This window comes from Dendropsophus ebraccatus, chromosome 4 (genome assembly GCF_027789765.1).
Source record: "Dendropsophus ebraccatus isolate aDenEbr1 chromosome 4, aDenEbr1.pat, whole genome shotgun sequence".
Classification (NCBI taxonomy): Eukaryota; Metazoa; Chordata; class Amphibia; order Anura; family Hylidae; genus Dendropsophus; species Dendropsophus ebraccatus.
The window spans coordinates 78457387-78479528 of record NC_091457.1 but is presented as its reverse complement, the minus strand read 5'-3'; the positions used below and the strand labels follow the sequence as shown (position 1 = coordinate 78479528).

Here is a 22142-nt window from a genome sequence, read left to right as displayed (position 1 = left end):
GTCCAAATGCAGGCAACAGCACAGGAGCCAGGGAGTTGGATAGATGTTATTCTGAGAAACAGGGTCCTGGCCAGGTGACCCCTTTAAAATAATTTATTAATTTGCAGTGAGCTTTTCCCTAATGATGGCAGAAACTATTTATGTTAACATTTAAATTGACGGTTTGTGAAGGGACAGTAGCACTGGAGATATAATCTGTGATGTATTACATGCAAGAGTGGGCAAAACGAGAATAATGACACCAAGCTTATAAATCCCTTTTCCCAGTTTCAATAAAAAACAAAAACACACACCATACAATGTGTATCAAGCATTCCACAAATAAGACACAGGAAAGGTTTATTAAAATCACTGATGTCTTAAGACCTTTAGTTATGGCTTTTAGTGTAAATATGACATTGATGACAACCATTTTCACTACTGAAAAAGCAATGAATCATTCATACACAGGCATTAGAGGGTCTGAAACACTGAATAGTATGTTGTTCCCAACATGCATCCACAGTTTCCTCCCACAGAACAAAGCTGCCTCCCACCAAAGCATTCCATAATTAGAATCTGCATGAAATGCTGGGGAACTTTGTAAATAACTTGTATTACATTTCTTGCAGAATTACACAATGATCTCTTCTCTACTCAGACCTAAAATTAATTCAGAACTCTGCTGGCTTCCTGTTACAGACAGCAGAGCAACATGAGAGCACAGGAGACAGTGACAGTTGTTAAGTCACATGTCCGACAGCAAGGTGGAGGTAAACTGCTGTCTGTATCCAAGGACAACCAAAACTATTTTGAAAATAATCTGAAAACAGCAAAGAAAGTTTTCTGCAAAGTTACTTAACATTTTATGTAGATACAGACTTTTAAAATGTTGATGAAAGTGAAAAAATGCTTGAAGAAATACAAAGTATGAGGCATGCTCTGTGGCCCAATATTCTGATAAAAAGTCCTGTAAGAATATCCAGAGTTTAGAAAGGGGTTAAAACCACAACACAGGAACACGGTATGGACGAGAGGTCTTGGTCACCAACATAAAATGAGGAGGTTCCGTTCAAGTTTCTCTTCTGGATCTGGCAGAGATGTGGGACGTTTCTTCTCTGTGCTTCGGATCCTGCTCATTTCCTTGTGCGTGAAGACACCGGCAGGTTATGGTTAAGGTTACTGTAATGCTCAGGATGAGCGGCTGTCCACTGAGTAAAAACGATACATCAAGCCCAGAATCAGTACAGCCACAGCAGGGATCAGCCAATTGCTCCACGAACTGTATGTATAAACAGGGAAAAACAACAAAAATGTAATTGTAGCAGTTCAAAGGAGCTCTCTGGGGAAAGCAGATACAGCTTCCTAGACAGGTAATTTTTAGATGACACATACCCTTTAAAATATGACTTATGACTTAAAACAAGCTTTTACGTTAAACATTTTTTTTTCTCAATTTTTCATTTAATTAGCGCTAGGCACCCCTTTACTTCTGCACAGATCACACAGCATGCCTATAGACTGCTGCCCTTTGGACTTCCTTACAACTGAATAGGTCTGCTATTGTGCCTATGGGCTCTATTACACGGGACAATTATCGTTCAGAAAATAGTTATATCGTTAGAATTTAAACAGTAATCATCCTGTGTAATTGCAGGCAACGATCGAAAAAATCTTGTGTGATTAAGATCTGACCCTAAAATCATTGTTAATCGTTTGCTAATTGTTCGCTGTAATTCCACATTTGTTCGCTGTAGTTCCGCATTCGTTTACTAATTGTTCTGTGTAATTGCACATTGTTCAGTCCATCTGGTCCCAACAAAAGAAAGAACAATCGTTGTAGCAATGTTGCTGCAGGGTGCTCCCATCATCAGGATAGTACGGACACACATCATGCACTAAATATAAAATGGCAGCAGGAATTACCAACATGGCAGCAAGGATAAAACAGTTGTGTATAGTGTATTTTGTTAGTTTAAGGGTCCTTTTAGATACATCAATTTTCGACCGTCTACCAATACAAACGAGCAACAATTAGCAACAGTGACACTTGTTTATAGTGCCTTTATGCGGTACAAATAATCGAGCATCTCAACCGCATGAGATAATTGCTGTATCGTTTGGTCATATAAATTCATTGCCATCTGCCACACATCTGGTGTATGGCCGGTTAACAATGATTTTAAAGTGATACGGTCACCCCCTTTCTGTATGAGGATTTCTCTACACAGCTGTAAAGCCTAAATTCTGCTTGGTCCTGTGAAAAATGCTTTTTATGGTTGGTATTATGTGCCATCTGGGCAGAGCTTCGGGTCCGCAGCTTCACTTAGCCTCACCCACATCAGCTAGACCTCTAGTTCGTCCCTTTCCAATGGCCACCGAGTGGGGGGGCCTAAAGCCTAGATGCCAATGATGTCCCAGAGGGGCAGGGCTAAGTGGTGCTGCAGACCTGAAGCCCCGCCCAGGTGGCACAAACCACCAATGATAAAAGCATTTTTCACTGGACCATGCACCAAGAAATCTATTATAAAGTAAGATTTGAAATCTGCAGAATTTATGCTTCACAGCTGTATAGAGAAGTCCTCATACAGAAAGGGGGTGACCGTATCACTTTAGGGTCAGCTCAAAAGATGCCATCAACTGACGAGCAGGCATTTTATCAGCTGATCACTGACACTGTTACATGGGCTGATTATTGGCTGAAGAAGCATTTCCAGCAACACTCCTTGCCAATAAGCGCCTATCATAAAAGGAGCTTTAAATTGTAACTATCATTTAAAAAGCACACAAAGTGGTGTGTATCAGTAAGGGTCCAGGTGCTGAGACCCCCCACCAATCGGTAGAATAAAGGCGTAGACGCACTCATCAGCTATTACGAGCAGTCTACAGAATTATGGAAACCTATGGAACTTCCAACAATTACGTATACCAAAAGTTCCATAGGCTCCTATTATAACAAAGAACTCTTGTTTTAGGCTAGGTTCACACTGCGTTTTCAGCATCCGTTTAACGGATCCGTTTTTTTTAACTTCCAGAAAAATAGGGTCAGCAACGTTTTTTTGGTCCGTTTTGGTCCGCCAAAAAAAATGGATTCGTTTTTTTTTATAATGGAAGTCAATAAAAAAACGGATGCACACAAATGAATCCGTTTTTTGCAATCCGTTTTTCATGCGTTTTTTGCAAAAAACGGATGCGTTAAACGGATGCTGAAAACGCAGTGTGAACCTAGCCTTAGCAGTTTATAAGCAAAGAAGGGGCAAAGGCTGCTGCAGCTTTATTGTGCCACTCTGACAACCCTTTTAGTAAAAGTTACCTGGATGAATTGGATGATGTTGTTATCAAGACATCCTGGGGAGAGAGAAAAAAAAAGATAATTTTCAGCGAAGAAAAAAATATATACATTCATAAATCTATAGACACACATTTTTAAATAATATTTATTTTTCAACAACAATAAAAAACTGAAAACAAAAGACACGTCATCACAATCTTCAATTTGCGTTGATTAAGTAGTAAGTCCACAGAGGCTGGTATGTGAAAAAATGTCTTACCCATCAACCTTTCAGGAATGCAATTAGAAATTCCTTATAATATTAATACTATTCTCATTAGAAGATGGAGAGGTGTGGGTAATACATAATCACTGAGCTTATCAGTAGTGATGAGCAAATTTATCAATCGTTCAAGTCTGTACGAACTCGAATGCTCTGCATTTGACTCCCAGGGGTTTGAGAAGTTGAACGCAGCCCTAGACAGTCCTGGAAAATATGTTTTCCTGGCAGTCTAGGGCTGCATCCAACTTCTCTAGCCCCTGGGAGTCAAATGCAGAGCATTCGTTTGATAAATTTGTTCATCACTACTCATCAGTCACAGATCGGCGGGGTTCCTATTCAATAGAACAGGACCTGAGCTGCAGTTACAGGTTGCCACTGCTACACAGTGAGAAGAGACAAACTCTGTTTACGCAAAAGAAGAGCCCGTGGAGCCTCATTGAAGAGTCTCAAAACACAGGACTAGCCAGATATCCCTCCGGGAAGGACCCAGCCAAGGGGCAGCTCCTGTTACGGTGTAGTGCAGGCCCTGAACAGCTGATTAGCATGGGTGCCAGGCATTGGCATCCAACCCATCAGTCCATTTCCCCCCCTAAAAAACCCTTTAAGGGTGTGGCCGGTCTGGGCCTTAAAGAGGTTGTATGGGGAAATCTTAAACTCTCCATACTGCTTTCCTGTGGCATAAAACAATTATTGAGCCATACATGCATCCCCTCGCTGCTCCCGCTGTGTGTGTTCCTGTTCTGACGGCTTCTGATGATTCCCCCTGCTCAGCCAAGTTAGGCTGTTTGATGTACTGGGAGTGTGACTACTTTATATAGAGACAGGCATGCTGATTTCAGTGGTCTATGACCTATGTATCAATACACAGAAGTTTTGAAGAACTCATAATGTAGTTATTGCAGAGCAATGCCAGTGCTGTAAGTTAGGAGTCTGACGTATTCATGAGATGCAGGTTTGCTTACACACCTGCTGCTGATTGACAGCTCTATCTATGTACAGTAATAGTGAGAAAGCTGTCATTTAGCAGTGGGTAGAAAGGGAAATTCTGCATTTCATCAGAATAATACCATACATCACTGGCATCATGCTGTAACTAACTGTACAGACAAACCATATAGTCTTTGGCTTCAGTCATTTGTTGCTCCTTTCCATCTGCCACTGTGTAGCAAGACACCCACGGTCCTCTTGGCACTGCCCTGACTAACTGCAGTAAAGTGTTAGATGGAAATGACACACGGACATCAGTCATGTTTATAATGGAGTATTTTGTGTGTTGGTTTTAATGACAGTGACAAAAATGGGCCCCTTACACTAAAAAGTGAGTTTTATTGTGATAGTCATCGGTGGTGCAGCCCCGCATGTGCACACAGTCAAGAAGTGGATAACCAGCCCAGGGCAGATACAAGGTGCAGGGGAAGGAGGAAGAGGCGCAAAACACCATTATAAAACAAACAATAATTACAAGAGGTTGTAATTAGAAAAAACGGAAATGATATTTAATCTGGGTAGGGCAGGCTGCCAGTAGAGAGTATACGCAGCAGATGGGCTGACAACAGCTTCATTTATTTACAAAAATGACTGCCAAGTAAAGATGCAGAGATTTTTAGAGGACTAGAAATCATGTTATGGCTATCACTAGGCCCAGAACCAATCAACAATTCCATTTATATACAAGGAGTTGCTTTCATAATGTAGCCTGAAAAATAGCTAAAACTGTTCCTTTATTTGCCCTCAGCTCTCTGCATATTCAAAGTTTATTAAAGTTTTTCACAAACCAACAACTTGTAAGGAATAATAATAATAATAATAATAATAATAATAATAATAATAATAATAAAAATAATCTAGAAACATTGCTGTCTGAGAAGTATGTTGTCAGAGAGAACGGGGAAATAGGAAGAAGGGGGAGAGGGAGAGAACCATGGGAGGGAAGAACAAAAGAAAATGGGTGAAGGGAGGAAGAATATGCATGGTACTTTAAGTCAGAGCGCCCCCAGCTCTTTCGACTGATGTTGCAGCCCTATTAGACCTTCTTACCCTCCGTCGATCTCCAGATTGGCCTGTGGTTCCCTTGTTTTGAATACAGTTGCAGGTCAGCTCTATTCATTTTATATACAATCACATTAAATGAGAAGTCCATTGAAAATTTTTATTAAAGTATTGTATTGCCCCCCCCAAAAGTTATACAAATCACCAATATACACTTATTATGGGAAATGCTTATAAAATGCTTTTTTTCCCTGCACTTACTACTGCATCAAGGCTTCACTTCCTAGATAAAATGGTGATGTCACGTCCTGACTCCCAGAGCTGTGCGGGCTGTGGCTGCCGGAGAGGATGATGGCAGAGGGATGCTCAGTGTCCCTCCAGTGCCCTGTGTCCCTTAGTGTCCCCCTGCCATCATCCTCTCCAGCAGCCACAGCCCGCACAGCTCTGGGAGTCGGGTCGTGACATCACCATGTTATCCGGGAAGTGAAGCAGTAATAAGTGCAGGGAAAAAAAAGCACTTTATAAGCATTTCCCATAATAAGTGTATATTGGTGATTTGTATAACTTTTGGGGAGCAATAACATACTTTATTTAAAAATTTTGCCGGACTTCTCCTTAAAAAACTTCTCTTAGCAATTTATCTGTTTGTCTAAACACCTATCGTTTAACCCCTTTATGCCTTCGCAGGCTGGGCTTTAATGCAATCAGGTATAGATGTATATCATCCCATGGTATAGAACTATGAAGCAAGCTCACAAGCTCTTTCATAGAGAGTGAGCATCTGCTACTATCAGCAGCTGGGTACTCACTGTTAAAGGGGTTGTCCAGCAAAAAACGTTTTCTTTCAAATCAACTGGTGTCAGAAAGTTTACTTCTCTGAAAAAATCTCAAGTCTTCCCATACTTATTAGCTTCTATATGTCATGTAGAAAATGTTTTATTTTGAGTCTGACTGTCACGGCCGCGTCCCGCGTTCCGGGCCGCCGCCGCGACCGCCTCCTGCCCCATGCAGCAGCCGGTGTCCATAGTCAGGGACCCGGCGCTGCTGTTGCTTCAGCCCCGGGGGGCGCCTCACCTCTCCACGCTCCCGTCCATCGCTGTGCCGGCCGGCGCGCGCGTCCCCGCCTCCTAGGGCGCGCGCGCCGGCTGTCTCAGGTTTAAAGGGGCAGTGCGCTCCTAATTGGTCCTTGCACACAATCACTCCCTATATATTCCAGCCCTGCCTCACTACAGGTGTTGGAGCCTCTACATGCTTCCCATAGCGTTTGGCCCAGCTCCCTGTTGTTCCTGATTCCTGTCCGCTACCTGGTCCCTAGTCCTTGTTCCTGATCCCTGTCCGCTACCTGGTCCCCACTCCTTGTTCCTGGTTCCTGCTTCCCCGTTATTCTTCAGTTCCTGTGTTCTGCCTGTCACGTGCGGTCTCACCTACAGACCATTGCCAGTATCATCTCCTGCCTACGGCTCCTGCTACGCCTCGCCTGCCGTCACCAGCAACCGAGCCAGGGGTAGCGACCTGGGGGTCGCCTGCCGCAGCAAGTCCATCCCGCCTTGCGGCGGGCTCTGGTGAAAACCAGCGGCCCCTTAGACTCCGCTCCCTGGTGAGGTTAGTGCCATCACTGGTGACGGTCCAGTGGATCCACTACTCCAGGCGTTACACTGACACAGTGCTCTCTGCTAATATCTCTGGCCAAGACAGGAACTCTGTCTTGGTTTTCTATAAAACCCAAACGAAAACCTCTCCTGCTCTGGACAGTTCCTGTCTCGGCCAGAGATGGCAGCAGAGATGGCATTCATCTCCCATTGAGATCAATGCTGTGTATATAATAGAGCACCGATCCATCAGACCATCTAAATAGATTGGCGAATCGGGATCAGCGTCATTCCGAGTCCGACGCTGAGCCCCGGCTGGCTCAGTACACCGGATCTCCCCCCCGCGATTGCCGATCGGCGGCACCCGCTAATAGCTGCGGTCCCGTGCTGCAGTAAGCAGCCAGGATCGCGGCAGTTCAGAGTGGGGATGCGGCGCGGCCCCTCTCTGAACCTCCCCACCCCCCGCAGGACGTGCCGGTACATCCTGCGGAGGAAAGGGGTTAATGAGGGGCCGCTGCAATCGTGTGGTCGTCTGCCATTAACCCTTTCAATGTCGTAATTACTGCATTTAACTGACAGTCTAGCCGATCGGGAGCCCCGCAGTGTGACTGCTGGGGTCCTGATAGTTTTAGCTGACTGCTGAAGGTCTAATGTTTACCTCTGTTCAGTCATCTCAGCGATCTTCACATAATGTTTGCCACAGGCAGGTTCTATTTGAAGATCCCCAATAACACTAATCAATGCTATACTATGGCATAGCATTGACTAGTGTATGAAATCGAGTGATTGCATGTTATAGTCCCTTAGGGGGACTTAAAAGGGTACTTCAGTGAAAAGCTTTTTCCCAGTAATTGAAACACATTACAAAGTTATATAAGTTTGTAATATGCTTTAATCACCTATCTGCCCCCCTTCCCTATCTCTTCCCCCCCCCTCAATCCCTCACCAGGAAGTGAAGTAAACTCATTCTTATCTAATTACTGTTGACCCCAGGCTGTTCTGTGGAAGCCATTTTGTGCCAATGACATCCTCTGCATAGGCACAGCTTCCTGGTTTGGGCTTTCCCATGATGCACTTTGTCCTCTGTGATGTCTGACTCTGTAAAATGGTTAAATGGCTTACATCTTGCTCAGCCAATCAGAGCTCAGCATCCTGAGTCATCTGACAAAGGGAGGCTGGCCTAACAGGGCTAAGACCCGCCTCCCTCTTGATGATGTAATTGTCACAAAATGGCTGCCACAGAAAAGCCTGGAGTCAACAGTCATTAGGTAAGAATGAGTTTACTTCACTTCCTGGTGAGGGGTTGAGGGGGGAAAAGATAGGGAAGGGGGCAGATAGGGGATTGAAATGTGTTTCAATTACTGGAATAAAGCTTTTTGCTGAAATATCCCTTTAAAAAGTTAAATATATAAAAAAACAAAAATAAATAAACATATTTAACTATTGCTTTAACAATAGTATTCCTGTACTGTGAACAACATAAACAAAAAGAGGGGGGGGGGGGGGGGAAGCCAGAAAAAAAATCTGAGAAAATAAAATAAATGAATATAAATAATAATAGATAAAAAAAAAAAAAAAGATACTAAATAAAAACTAGAGACTAGCACAAAAAATGAGGCCCCAACCAGCCCTGTAGGTGATAAAACCAAAGCGCTATGGCTCTTAGAAGGCAAGAAGGAAAAAGAAAAAGCGCAAAAATTTAAAATTGGCCTGGTCCTTAAAGTGACACTGTCACCCCCTTTGTGCATTCTGACACCTCTGCACAGGTGTAATGGGTAAATTTAGCGTTTTTCATACCTTATTTCATATCATGTGTCATGGTGCTTGTTCAAGTAAAAAGTGTCCTTTTATCAACTGCAGATTGTATTCAGTGGGCGTGGCCTCGCGGCATTAGCGCCACTTAGCCCCGCCCTTGGCACCATTGGCCCTGCCCCTTGTCCCCCATTGGTTGGTCGGCGTAAAGGGGGTGGGGTCTAGACCTTTCGGCCAGCCTGTTCCAATGGCCGGCGAGGGGCAGGGCCAACTGTGGTGTTGTGGGCGGGGCAAGGTGGCGCTAATGCCGCGAGGCCCCGCCCACTTAACACAATCTGTAGTTGATAAAAGATGACTTTTTACTTGAACAAGCACTATGACGTATGATATAAAATAAGGTATGATAAACGATAAATTTACCCTTTACACCTGTGTAGAGATGTCAGAATGCAAAAAGGAGGTGACAGTGTCACTTTAAAGGGGTATTCCACTATAAAAGTTCTTTGCAATATTTAATAGTACCTAAAAAGTTAAATACATATGCAATTGGATGTTATTACGGCCTTTGCACCGTTTTTGATCATTTTTAGGTGTCTCACCCCATGTCAGCACAAAAATGCTCTTACACTGAGATTTCTCTGTCTTGTTTACAAGACAAGATCACATGTCCCCTGTCTCTGTTTTGGGCTGGGTGTAAACATTTACTGCTGCTAACCCAGCCCACTGCAGACACACAGGACAGTATAGGCATGTCTGCAGTGTGAGGGGAGACAGGAGATACATTTTCCCAGCACAGCAGCCCCTGCGCACAGATGGATGAGGGAGGGAGAAAACAGCAATGCATGAGGAAGGGAATGAGAGAGGGAGGGAGAGACATGAACGCAGGGGAGGAAACAGCAATGCATGAGGGAGGGAATGAGAGAGGAAGGGAGAGATGTGAACGCAGAGGAGGAAACAGCAATGATCAGGGAGAGAGGGAGAAATTATGACAGGATGGAGGTGGGGGAGGAAGACATAAGAGGTGTGGTGCTTACAGCAACCCTGAACAATACAGTTGAAAAATTCAATGCAGTCTGGGACCCCTGGGACACGTTCTGGGACAGGCGTCCGAGATAACACCCCTCCCCCTTCCCCCTTCTCCTCCCCCTACCTTTCTTTCTCCTCCTTTACTCTTTCTTCATCCCCCCCCTCTCTTATTTCTCTTTGTTGCTCTCTCCTTTTTTCTCTCTTCTTATTGCCAACAATAGAGGTGAGCTGTTGCTCCCGCAATGTAAGCTTATTCTTCCAGTTCCGGGCTGTACATCGAATCTTTTTGTTCAGCTAAATTTACCTGGTATTGGGAAGACATCTCAGCGATAAGGCTGGGACTCGCCTTCTTTTTTACTGCGGCTGGCTCTTGCTCAAATACAGCCTGGCCCATATGCTAGTTACCTGAACTGTCTTCTTGTATTACTTGGGTGATTTCACCCTTCTTATATGGCAATATGTTGTTTGATGTCATGCGCATTGTTGCTATTTTCCTTTCATGTACCTTTGTTTGGTTTTGTTTATATTGAAAACTTCAATAAAAAGACAATTTATAAAAAAAAAAAAAAAAAAAAAAAAAGGCGTGGTGCATGCTGGGAGTTGGAGTTGGAGTATGGCCAGCGCCATATTGAAAAGCATGACAGAATTTTAAAAACTTTGATATGGAGAACAGAAGCATGCAGAAATGCAAGAATAGTGTCAAAACGCTCAGGGGACACAGGGCTCCTTTTGCTATTTTTTTTTAAAACTGCATTGGGTGGAATACCCCTTTAAGGTTAAGATCAACTTTGTCCTTAAATGGTTAAAAGAAAAAAAATCATTGCTTGTCACTCACTAAACAAATCGCTTAAACGATTTATCTGTACGTGTAAAAGGACCCTTAACCTCTAGGATCACCAAGGTTCATAGTTCCCTACATTGAGCCAAATGACAGTTATTTGTTTTCAAAGGCCCTCTAGGCCTAACAGCAGGTACTGTGCTCATGCACACTCCTCTTTCTACTCTGTATTACAAAATTTCTTTAAGGGTGCGTTCACACGTACAGGATCTGCAGCAGATTTGAATCTGCAGCAGATCCGCAGATTTGATGGCCCAGAATTGATTTGCTCTGAATCTGAAGCTTCAAATCTGGGCCATCAAATCTTCTGCAGATCCTGTACGTGTAAGTGCACCCTTAAGAAAAAAAAAGGCAAGTTGCAGAAATCTTGTCGTACATTTCTGCAGCCCCCAATAATAGGAGAGTTGTCCTCATATTTAATCTCTGCACTGAGCAGATGTACAATAGTTTAAAAAAATAAAAAACCAGGTCCCAATTTTCAAAATTTAATCAATTTGATATTCTGAGTGACCCTTGAAAAGAGGATGCTAGTATCCCAATACTCTAGTTAAATGATCAGTCATTACCTCAATTATATAGTGACGGCACCCCTAGTGGCAAGATCAATTAAAAAAACAAACAAATGCAATTTAGTGTATAAGCTGTGGTTTGTGGTATAAGGAAGCATTCTTACCTTTTCACTGTTTTTGCAGTCATCCTGTTCAGCAAAAAGAATAAAATAAATTGTCAAAATAACAGTAAATTATGTAAATAACTGGATCAACCTGCATAAAACCTATACCTAGTACAGTATATGCCAGATTAAAAGGTGTTATTCTCACAAACCTATGTGCAAAAAATACCCCCAACCCCTCTGGAACAAGACCACTTAACTGCCTAATGGCACTGACGCATATATCTTTTTTTTCTTTTCTTTCTTTTTTTTATTTTTTAAAGGGGAACTCTGGATAAGAAAAACTTGTTTTCTATTAAAAGTACATCAAACGTTATATAGATGTGTCTATACAATGTATTACCGTATCTGTACGGTTCTGCCACACTGGTAGCCGATAGAAATCCAGGAAGTGAAGAAAACTGATCTCTGTGCCAATTCACATTGTCTCCTGCTCCCTCTGCCTCTGTCTCACATTGTGTGTGTTTGCCGAGGACAGGTTGATGATGCAGACAGGGGGCAGGGAGTGATCTCACAGGAGGCTTGGCTGGATATCCCAATCCCCTAAGTGATCAACCATCTCTGAATGACCAGAAGCAGGTGCAGCACTAATTTTACTGATTGTGAGGGGGGCTGTGATGATCAGCTGAGGGAAAGGATTGCATTCTGGGAACTGCTCAACCAGGAAGGACAGAAACACAATACAGAACAAACCCCCCAAACAAATGGATTTTTGGTAGTTTGAAAACTGGGATAGCTAGGTAAGTAATGCGTTATGCTTCTGCAGAAGTTTCATTTTTTTTTACCTCTACCTGGAGTTTCCCTTTAATAGCTTTATATTAGGAAACTGAAGGTCATTTTAGACAAAGATGTCTCGGCCACAAGGGCTGCAAACAAGCGCCAATCAGCCAGATCGATGCTTGTTTGCAGTGCCTTTACATCACACGAGAAATCGAGTGCTTGGGCTGCACAAACAATCAATGTATCATTCATGCAGCCCTGGAAATTGACAGCATAAATATGTATATGCTTGTTATCCAGCATCTGGCTTCTCCAGTCCTCCAGCCTCCACTTGTATCTTCAGGCCATCGCCTCTTCCGGAATGACTACTAGCCAGAGGTGGCAGGGCCAGAGCATACAGCCGGACGACTGGAAAAGCCAGACACGGGATCACAAGCAGCATGCATGGTAAGTATAGAATGCTAGTGATCTGGAAACTGACCGAACAGTTATATACATCTCTGTGCCGTTAATTTCCCTTTATTGTTATCGGCCACACAAAACCTGTTTATATAAAAAGATGTGTGGCTGATAAAGATACAGCCTGTTCTAAACAAGCAATCAGCCAATAATCTTCAGCTAATTGGCATCACTCTTACATAGGATGATTATCAGCCACAGCAGCGTTTCTGGCGCACCAGGATGTTACTGTACATCCTGGTGTCACTAGCGGAGTTCAGAGGGGTGTGAACTGCCGTGATCCCTGGCGCTATATGCAGCCCGGGACCGCGGCTAATCGCGGAGGAGCGATCCCCGCATCTATACCAGGCCGGGGTCTGCGCCATAACTGTGCTGATCCCGGCTCTGCATTTTATTGCTCCTGGCTGCAGCAGCCGAGAGCAATAGAACACTGATCTCATGGATCTATGCAGGATATCTTACTGCATAGATCTCAATGAGAGATCAATGTGGGGGGCCTCTAGTATGTGGGTAAAAAAAGAAAAAAAAAAATTATAAAAAAACCATCCCATTTTATAAATAAAAATAAATAAACAAACAAACAAACAAACATGTTTGGTATCGCCGCATGCGTAATCACCTAAACTATTAAATTATCATATTCCTGATCTTGCACGGTAAATGGCGCAAAGAAATTCCAAAGTGCAAAATTGCGCATTTTGGTAGCTTCAAATCTAGAAAAATTGTAATAAAAAGGGATCATCGCATATACGCAAACAAGGCACCGATAGAAACACATCATGGTGCAAAAAATGACACCTCACATAGCCCGATAGATGTAACAATAAAAGCGCTATAAGGATGGGAATAGAGCAATTTTAAGGAACATATTTTTTTTTAAAAAAAAGGTTTAAATTTTAAAAAGCAATCAAATAAAATAAAAGTTATATATCATTGTAATCGTACTGACTTGAAGAACATATATAAGATGTCAGTTTTACCCTAGGGGGAACTGCATAAAAAACAAAACCCCCACAAATAAATAAAAACCTTTTTTTTTTTCACTTCCACCACACATAAATTTTTTCTGATTTCACGGCATTTTAGGCAAAAATTACATCTGCAATTGCAAAGTACAACTGGAGGCAGGCCGGTCCACCCCCTGGTGCAAGGAATCCCCCGCCCCACTATGACACGGCTCCATTGATTCTAATGAAGCCGCGTCGTAGAGGGGAGGGAATCCCCTCCCACAGGGGGCGGGCCGCATCTGGGTCAGATTAAAGAGGATGTATCTGATGGTACATCCTCTTTAACTCCTTCCTCAGTCACAGATTTTTTTGGCAACTTTGTATCTCTTTACATTCTAATAGTCATAATGTTTTTGTTCTTTCATATACAGAGCCACATTGGAGCTTATTTTTGTGGGACAAATATCGTCAGTCTGACTTTTTCATCTATGGAGCAGTATGATGATGCATTTTTTATGCCATGATCTGTAGTTTATCGGTACCAGTGTGGGGTAGATGAGACATTTTGTTAGCTTTTTATCAAAATATCAAAAAAGTTACCTGTCCATGCTCCAGTTCGCTTCTCGGGCTCCCAGCTCACTGCCGTCCTGCTCAGCCAATTAGTGGCCGCGACAGGACAGCACAGTGATTGGCTGAGTAGAACGTCAGCACCTGGCAAAATTGGTTTTCTAGAAGCAATGCTATGAAGGGAAAACAGCACTAACTCAGCCCTGGACCTTCCTTATTGTCAGGTTTGTAGGGGTCTCAGAGGTCAGGTCAGAACCCAACTCATCACTTTACACTCTGTACCTCTAGGTGGTGCTAAATAAATGTTTTTTACTAGCAAGAGAAACCTATTGGCAAACAAAGATCATCAAGATGCCTGCAACCCAAACTGCAACCAATCTGGGCCTTTATGATGGTACACTATGGCCATAGTTTAGGAAACTGCTGACATATCAACTATACAGGGCCGCTTTAACCTAGGTGCATATGGTGCACGTGCACCGGGCCCCCTAGTTCAGATCACTTGACAGGGGCCCCCCGCTGAGGAGAGCAGTGAAGGGTAGGGAGCTGAAGACACAAGTGTTGGCGCTCTGTGACACCTGTGGCAGTGCAGGGCTCGTGGTGGTCGGGAAGGAAGAGGACTGTAGCTGCTTCCTGTGAGACAGAGTGACCGGGTCTTACAGGAAGCAGCTACAGGCTGCACTACATGCTCTGCTGGCCCTGTCTGCGGGGGAGCTCAGGAGGCAGTGCCGACTTCACAAGCATCCAGCCTCTCCCCAGGTAGAGTGTGTGGAGGCTGGGGAGCAGCACCTGCACGATGGATGTAAGTAGTAGCCAGGTGGGGGGAGGGGGGAATCGAAGCTGGGGGCCCACTGACAGAGGATTTGCCCACCGGACCTGTCCGGAGTATGTCCTGATAAGCCCCGCCCCCTGGTCTCAAGCCTCGCCCCGGGCACAGACCACAGGTGGTATTTTAACACTTACTGCCATTCAGAAGTCACCCAGCTTTCCTGCATCTTATATTGTTGTATGACTGAGGCCACCCAGCTTTCCCAGGATCTTAGTCTTAGTATGATTGGGGGGGAGGGGGGTCACAAGATCTTACAGACTAGAAGGACTGAGTCAGTCCTCCTAGTCTGTAAGCTCCTGTGTCCCCCCAGTCCTCCTAGTCTGTAAGATCCTGTGTTCCCCCAGTCCTCCTAATCTGTAAGATCCTGTGTTCCCCCAGTCCTCCTAGTCTGTAAGCTCCTGTGTCCCCCCAGTCCTCCTAGTCTGTAAGCTCCTGTGCCCCCCCCCGTCCTCCTCCTAGTCTGTAAGCTCCTGTGCCCCCCCCCCGTCCTCCTCCTAGTCTGTAAGCTCCTGTGTCCCCCCAGTCCTCCTAGTCTGTAAGCTCCTGTGCCCCCCCCCCAGTCCTCCTCCTAGTCTGTAAGCTCCTGTGTCCCCCCAGTCCTCCTAGTCTGTAAGCTCCTGTGTCCCCCCAGTCCTCCTAGTCTGTAAGCTCCTGTGTCCCCCCAGTCTGTAAGCTCCTGTGTCTCCCCAGTCCTCCTCCTAGTCTGTAAGCTCCTGTGTCCCCCCAGTCCTCCTCCTAGTCTGTAAGCTCCTGTGTCCCCCCAGTCCTCCTCCTAGTCTGTAAGCTCCTGTGTCCCCCCAGTCCTCCTCCTAGTCTGTAAGCTCCTGTGTCCCCCCAGTCCTCCTAGTCTGTAAGCTCCTGTGTCCCCCCAGTCCTCCTCCTAGTCTGTAAGCTCCTGTGTCCCCCCCAGTCCTCCTAGTCTGTAAGCTCCTGTGTCCCCCCAGTCCTCCTCCTAGTCTGTAAGCTCCTGTGTCCCCCAGTCCTCCTCCTAGTCTGTAAGCTCCTGTGTCCCCCAGTCCTCCTCCTAGTCTGTAAGCTCCTGTGTCCCCAGTCCTCCTCCTACAGACTAGGAGGAGGACTGGGGGGACACAAGAGCTTACACACCCATACTCCCTACAGTGGGAACCTGTTATAGCCAGAAACTGTTCCAGTGGTGATATTAGGTCTGTACGTGCCCCCACTAGCTTCACTCTCCATTATTCATAAAGATTTAGGGGTATTGTACCTGACATAGGAATGATCCCCGACCAAACTCCCTTTTTATAACTTGTCATAAAACCTGATGCACTGAGTATAATGCACCAGTGATAATACCTGATAAATATAATTCAGTTAAGCTTCATAAGGAGAGGGGGCCCACTCTTGAGGTCTGTGCACTGGGCCCACCAGTGTATTAAAACGGCCCTGCAACTATACATACCCTGAACACAAATAACCAGGTACTAAACCTATGTCTGTGAACAGTTTAGTTCACTAGTAAAAAATGTATTAATTAAAAAAAGGCCTTTGATCAGGAGTGGTACAAGCATTATATGTAATATGTAATGATCTTACTGGATGCAGATCTCCTACATAATACTGCTTCAGCATCTCCCGTGCGTCAACAGAATGTCCAACATCTTCAAAGCTCTCGGTTGCATCGGCTCCTGCCTGCTCAAATAGGACCTCCTCTCCGCCTGGATGCTGCACAAAGATGGAAAGAAGGTGAAGTACATGAATGATGTATCTTTGGCAAGAGTGGCATACAATTTTTTTTTTAATGTGATCTCTCTTCTAGGACCCCACCATCTCAACAAAACAGGACCAGTTTGAGATCAGTACAATGTTATCTAAATTTCAGACCAAAATTAAAAAAAGATAAACTTTCTAATATTCGAGAACATTCAATACTAAAGAGAGACCAAAAGAAAGTTTAGATTTTTTTCCCCCCATTCTGACGTTTCCCTTTAAGAAGACTAGATGCCAATGTGTCAGATCAGTAGCTCTTCCTTATTTAATCATAGGGTTTTGTTCCTTATAATTATAGGGGTAATTAATATTTACATTTATAAAATAAAGCACATCCACAATAATTCCTTCTGTGACTCCTTACAACCATTGTCCTTTAAGAACCTAATGTTTCAACACCCCACTGGATCTGTATGTCTAGCAGTGCCAAGAACAGAAACCAGTCTTTATGCCTTCCCTCAGGCTCCAAGCATCCAGTTCTACCAGTTTACCCTCATTTCATTCCAAAGGTTGTTTGTAGGCATTAATATGGCCCCTAACATGAATCAGTTCTGTAAAACGGGAGCTCCAGACCACCAGCAACAGAAAGGATATTATACCTATAAGAAAATAATGGAGCAAGCTGCACTAATGTAGCTTAAGCCATAGGGCAGCAGGAAAATAGATGGCGCGCCTGATTCCACTACAGGCCTTTCACGTCCGAGTTGTAAGGAAAACACAGAATGTGGGAATAGCACCTTACTCACGGCAGTATGGGGGAGTGGGTTGGTGAATGCAGCATCACTGGGATGATTAACCTGTACCAGATGTTATTAATATAATCCTGGGTGAAATTTGCAACATGTGGCATGCTGATATGCAGCAGTAACACCCCATGTGTAGACTAGCTCTTACCATAACTGAAGCATAGATAATAAAGCATTTCCTTTATCTAGCATGTGCCTAAAAGCTTCCACAATGCTTTTTTATAATGTGAGGACGCGTTGTGTGTGAATCATCTGCAAATGAATTAATTATACTTTCACTACCATCATTGTCATCCACAATTAATATTATGGGCCACACATTTATCATTCTCTTTGTGCCATTATTTTGGCTAATTTGGTGTTTTTGTGCAAGGCGTAACATTTTAAGCAACATTTATTAATGATCTTATTTTGAGCAGTTTACTTTAAAAAAAAAAAAAAATTGCATTGACTTCAATGCATAATGGCCAGAAGTAACTGACATGTCAATTATTTCCACAGCCGTAGTAAACAAGAGCCGTTGTTCAACACATTGTTTGCATTGACTGCAATACTATTATTTTTTTTTTAAACGACAAGAATGGCCACTGTTTTAATTGGGAACAATGGCCATTCTTGTCATTAAAAAATGTTGTGTGAACAAAGCCTTACACATTGCCGCACACATCAAACAATGTTTTATAATAAATTAAAGCAACACTCCAACAAAGTTATCAGGAACCCCACTCAGGAACTATAACTTTCTGCAGGAATTGTTACAGGAAGGGGTTTCGATGCCTGAAGGAGGGAAGAAATGTTGCAACAGAAATTACAGTGAGAGTTGGAAGCTGCATGTGAGATCACATGACCCATGACGGGTGACTGTTCCACAAGCAGCCACAGGGCACTAAACAGGAGCAGAGCATAGATACAACAGACCAGACAGGCAATCATTATTACTGTATTAGGAAATGACCAAGTGAAAGGACGCATTGTTTAAAAGATTATGTGCGCAATATATCAAACCTGTGCATGGCCAATGTCACCTCACCCAACCTCTATTTCTTGTAGGAAAAACAAAACAAAACACAAATCATTAATATCAGCTTTTAGAGTATGGGGACATGCTGGTGAATGTAAGCAGTGGAAGCTCAGCACCATAGGATAGCTGTTGTGACTGTCACTGGCACATTGAGGAGTGCTTCCCTCTCTGCACTCACAGACTGCTGAAAACCATGTCAGGATTTAGCTAATGGTGGAGAGACAGCAGCTGCTCTTCACCAGGGCTGGGGGTTCACATGTGGCTTTATCGTTTTGGTTCTATTGTGGTTTTACCAGGTCTTTCTAATGGTACTTGTACGCGGTGCGATAATTCGCCTGATCGCACGATTAACGATTTTGAATGAACAATGTTTTTTTTTATAACGATCAGCGTTTAGAAGGAACGATACATTGTACGGAAAATTCGCTATGCGATCGTTTAAGCCTATCTCACACATAGGTGAAATCGCTGAAAGAATGTTTACACGGAACGATCTGCAAATTTTTTGCGAACGATCAACGATGATTTGAGAACATGTTGAAAGATCAAAATGAACGATTTTTTGCTCGTCGTTTGATCGTTCGCTGCGTTTACACGTACGACTACCGTTCGAATTTGACCGTTATCGTGCAAAAACAAACGATCAATCGTCCCGTGTAAAAGTACCATAAGTCCCAGCAAAACAGCTGCACAAATCATAGTAAAATTACATTTTTTTTCCACAATTTTGGAAAATTATGAGCAAAACCACAAGGAAATTGCAGTGTGTGGACACTATGACTGGGATTAAGAGAATCCATTTTTCTTGAGAAAGAATGGTCTTTTTGCCCTTGGGCTGTGTCTAGCAACAACATATTGTTACTTTCATTTTTCTGCCTCCAAACTATTTTATCTGAGATAACAATTAGACACTAGAGATGAGCGAACCTGGAGCATGCTCGAGTCCATCTGAACCCGAACGTTCGGCATTTGATTAGCGGTGGCTGCTGAAGTTGGATAAAGGCCTAAGGCTATGTGGAAAAACATGGATATAGTCATTGGCTGTATCCATGTTTTCCAGACAACCTTAAAGCTTTATCCAAATTCAGCAGCCCCAGCTAATCAAATACTGAACGTTTGGGTTTGGATCGACTTGAACCTGAACCCGGTTCGCTCATCTCTATTAGACACATTTCGTCTTCTATAGTTTACCCAAATGATGTCCGCTCTCCGTCCTGCTGCTCATTTCCCAGCCGGTTACAGTAACACAAATTCTGTATCTTACCAAGGTGTAGCACCTGATGTTGCAGTGTACTGTACTGGGAATATCATAGGAATGTACACAAAACAGCAAAAGCCCAAAGAGAGCAGCTAAGGATAGCTCCAAGGCTACCTACTAGGTATGCTTGGGAGTCATCCTGTTCACTTCTATGAGGTAAAAAATGGTGGCCAGACCAAGAGCTACTGCACATGTCCAATAAATGCACGCTCCTACACAGTGGGCCTAAATTGTTAGTACTGTCAATCACATTCTATTTGAATAAAGTCAGTCAAGACGAAAAGGGTCTCAATGAGTTTTGACCACTACTTTCAGCTCATCAGGAAACCAGCAATATTAAAACGAGAGCATGATACATGTGGGCCAACTCACGTCCTAGGCATATCTTCTATCAGGACATTGGAATCTGTGAGTGGCTCGGATGAGCCTAAGCATCTTTCTTTATACGACATGTTATCGATGCTGACATTGCTCAGAATAACCCAATTGCTTGTGCTGTTTGAGTAATGTGGTGCACAGTACTACCGTGTGTTTTATATTACTGTTGTTTATATGACCCCCTCATGCATTTGTTAGAGCCAGGACCCTCTTGTTTGTTTACATGGTATATCTTTCCCAAGGAACCATATGACTTGGATATCTAGGTGTAGGTGCTCATCAGGAGACCAACAATATTCAAATGAGAGCGTGATACATGAGGGCCACCTCACCCATAGCAGAGAGGAAGCCACTTGTCAAGGAAATTATACACCTAGATATCCAATTTATATGGTTCCTTGGGAGTGTATACACCCCGGCCAAGATTCCATAGACTTCAATGCAATGTATATTTTCAATTAATCACGTCCGATGCTGCAATTTGCAACAACAGCCGTGATTAATTGAAATGAAAGAAAGGAGAGAGGGGGGGGGGCGCTTCCTTGTGTAGTAGGTGGAGGCCAGATGTATGGTGGTAGATGACTACAAGGGGCCACTCACCTGGAGGAGGCACAACTCTATTGAAGGCATAAATGATCCGGGGCATCACCACCAAGGTGGGAGGAAGGTATGCAGATAGCGTAACCAGCCGGTTACCGGACCAGGAATAGTGATTAATTGAAAATATACATTGTGTGAACTTAGCCTAAAACATGAATACAATGCAGGAAATGTGCGGCTCCAGCACCCCGGGACTCAATGCAGCTATGACCCATCTACTTTTTAATTAAAAGCTGCACGTTTTCGAGATGCGTTGATTCCTGGAATACATTTGCAAGGAATGCTGTTTTTTATATTATACTGTATTGTACAGACGCTATTATGAGATGATCCTCATGTGGCATGACTGCTACTGAACTACATGTAGTGTAAATAAGCAGAATCACTGGGCACACCGCACCCCAATAATAGGTTATTAATCAAAAGCTCTGGAGAACTGACATCAGAGCGTGCGGGGCTGGGTTTATTGTTGTCATTGCTTTAATTGATGTCACAAGATGTCTGTTGTGCACACACAATTTACAGTTGTGTGAATGTTACATATAAGGCAAGGCATACCGAACTTTTCACCCTGCCGAAAGTAGTAATCCACCCTGCCTTTCAGCAGTTTACTATGCAATGAGTGAAACAAATGCCATGTTCCCATGTGCTGAAAAAGGGTTTCAAGAAAGGTGAGAGGTACACAGCACCCCCATGTGGTAAACGTTTATAACTGCAGGCCACAAATAATGACAATACGCAACAGAATTGTGAATACAGCTCTGATTGTTTTAGATCCTGTCTGGTAACCAACATAACCAAATGATAGTATCGTCTATGAGCCAAAAGTTTCATGTGTTTCTTTTCTTTTTAACCCCTACATCGAAGTGCAAGGGAGTAATTTGGAGCAGGCTTAGAAAACAAGTCTACTCCATAGGCAGAGGGTACAGACTACTTACTCCAACCGATACATGAAAGCAGCTGATATTGGAGATAGACCATGTTCCAGCTATTTAATCCCCTACCACCCTAAGCCAATTAGTGGCTGTGGCTGGGCAACACACTGATTGGCTGGGCAGGAGAGCAGGAAGCTAGGACCCCGTGCAGCAAACCAGATTGAGGACAGGTGATGTATGCGCCAGCAGCATGTGAGTTAGGGGGCGGGTGATTTACATACTCTCAGCGGTCTAAAAGATCTGCTGCAAGTATGTATTCACATAGGAACTAACAGGATTACTACTTACTGCTACAACAGTCGCAGCGAGAATCCGCTGGAATCTGTCCTGTGTGAAGCTGCCCTAAATGACTTCTGTGAAATCAAACTGTCCACTTAGGAAGCAATTTCACATGCTGTTGTGCAAATGGAATAGAAAACAGGTGGAAATCATTGGCAATTAGCAAGACACACTCAATAAAGGAAGGCTCTGCAGGTGGGGACCACAGACCACTTCTCAGTCCCTATGCTTTCTGGCTGATGTTTTGGTCACTTTTGAATGTCGGTGGTGCTTTC

The 22142-nt window shown here is 43.7% G+C and overlaps 1 protein-coding gene across 2 annotated transcripts in view; it reads right to left on the bottom strand.

Moving 5' to 3' along the window:
* Positions 1–338: 338 nt before the first annotated feature.
* CYB5B (cytochrome b5 type B) overlaps positions 339–22142 on the bottom strand; it is a 37539-nt gene continuing 15735 nt past the window's right edge. The window contains exons 2-5 of one of the 2 annotated variants that reach the window (XM_069966107.1): positions 16477–16605; positions 11401–11424; positions 3293–3327; positions 339–1261 (exon numbers count right to left, since the gene is read on the bottom strand). In XM_069966107.1, the coding sequence (XP_069822208.1) occupies positions 1171–1261; positions 3293–3327; positions 11401–11424; positions 16477–16605 (279 nt within the window). In that variant the 3' untranslated portion in view covers positions 339–1170. The remainder of the gene's footprint in view (positions 1262–3292; positions 3328–11400; positions 11425–16476; positions 16606–22142) is intronic. The other variant, XM_069966108.1, reaches the window with a different exon arrangement.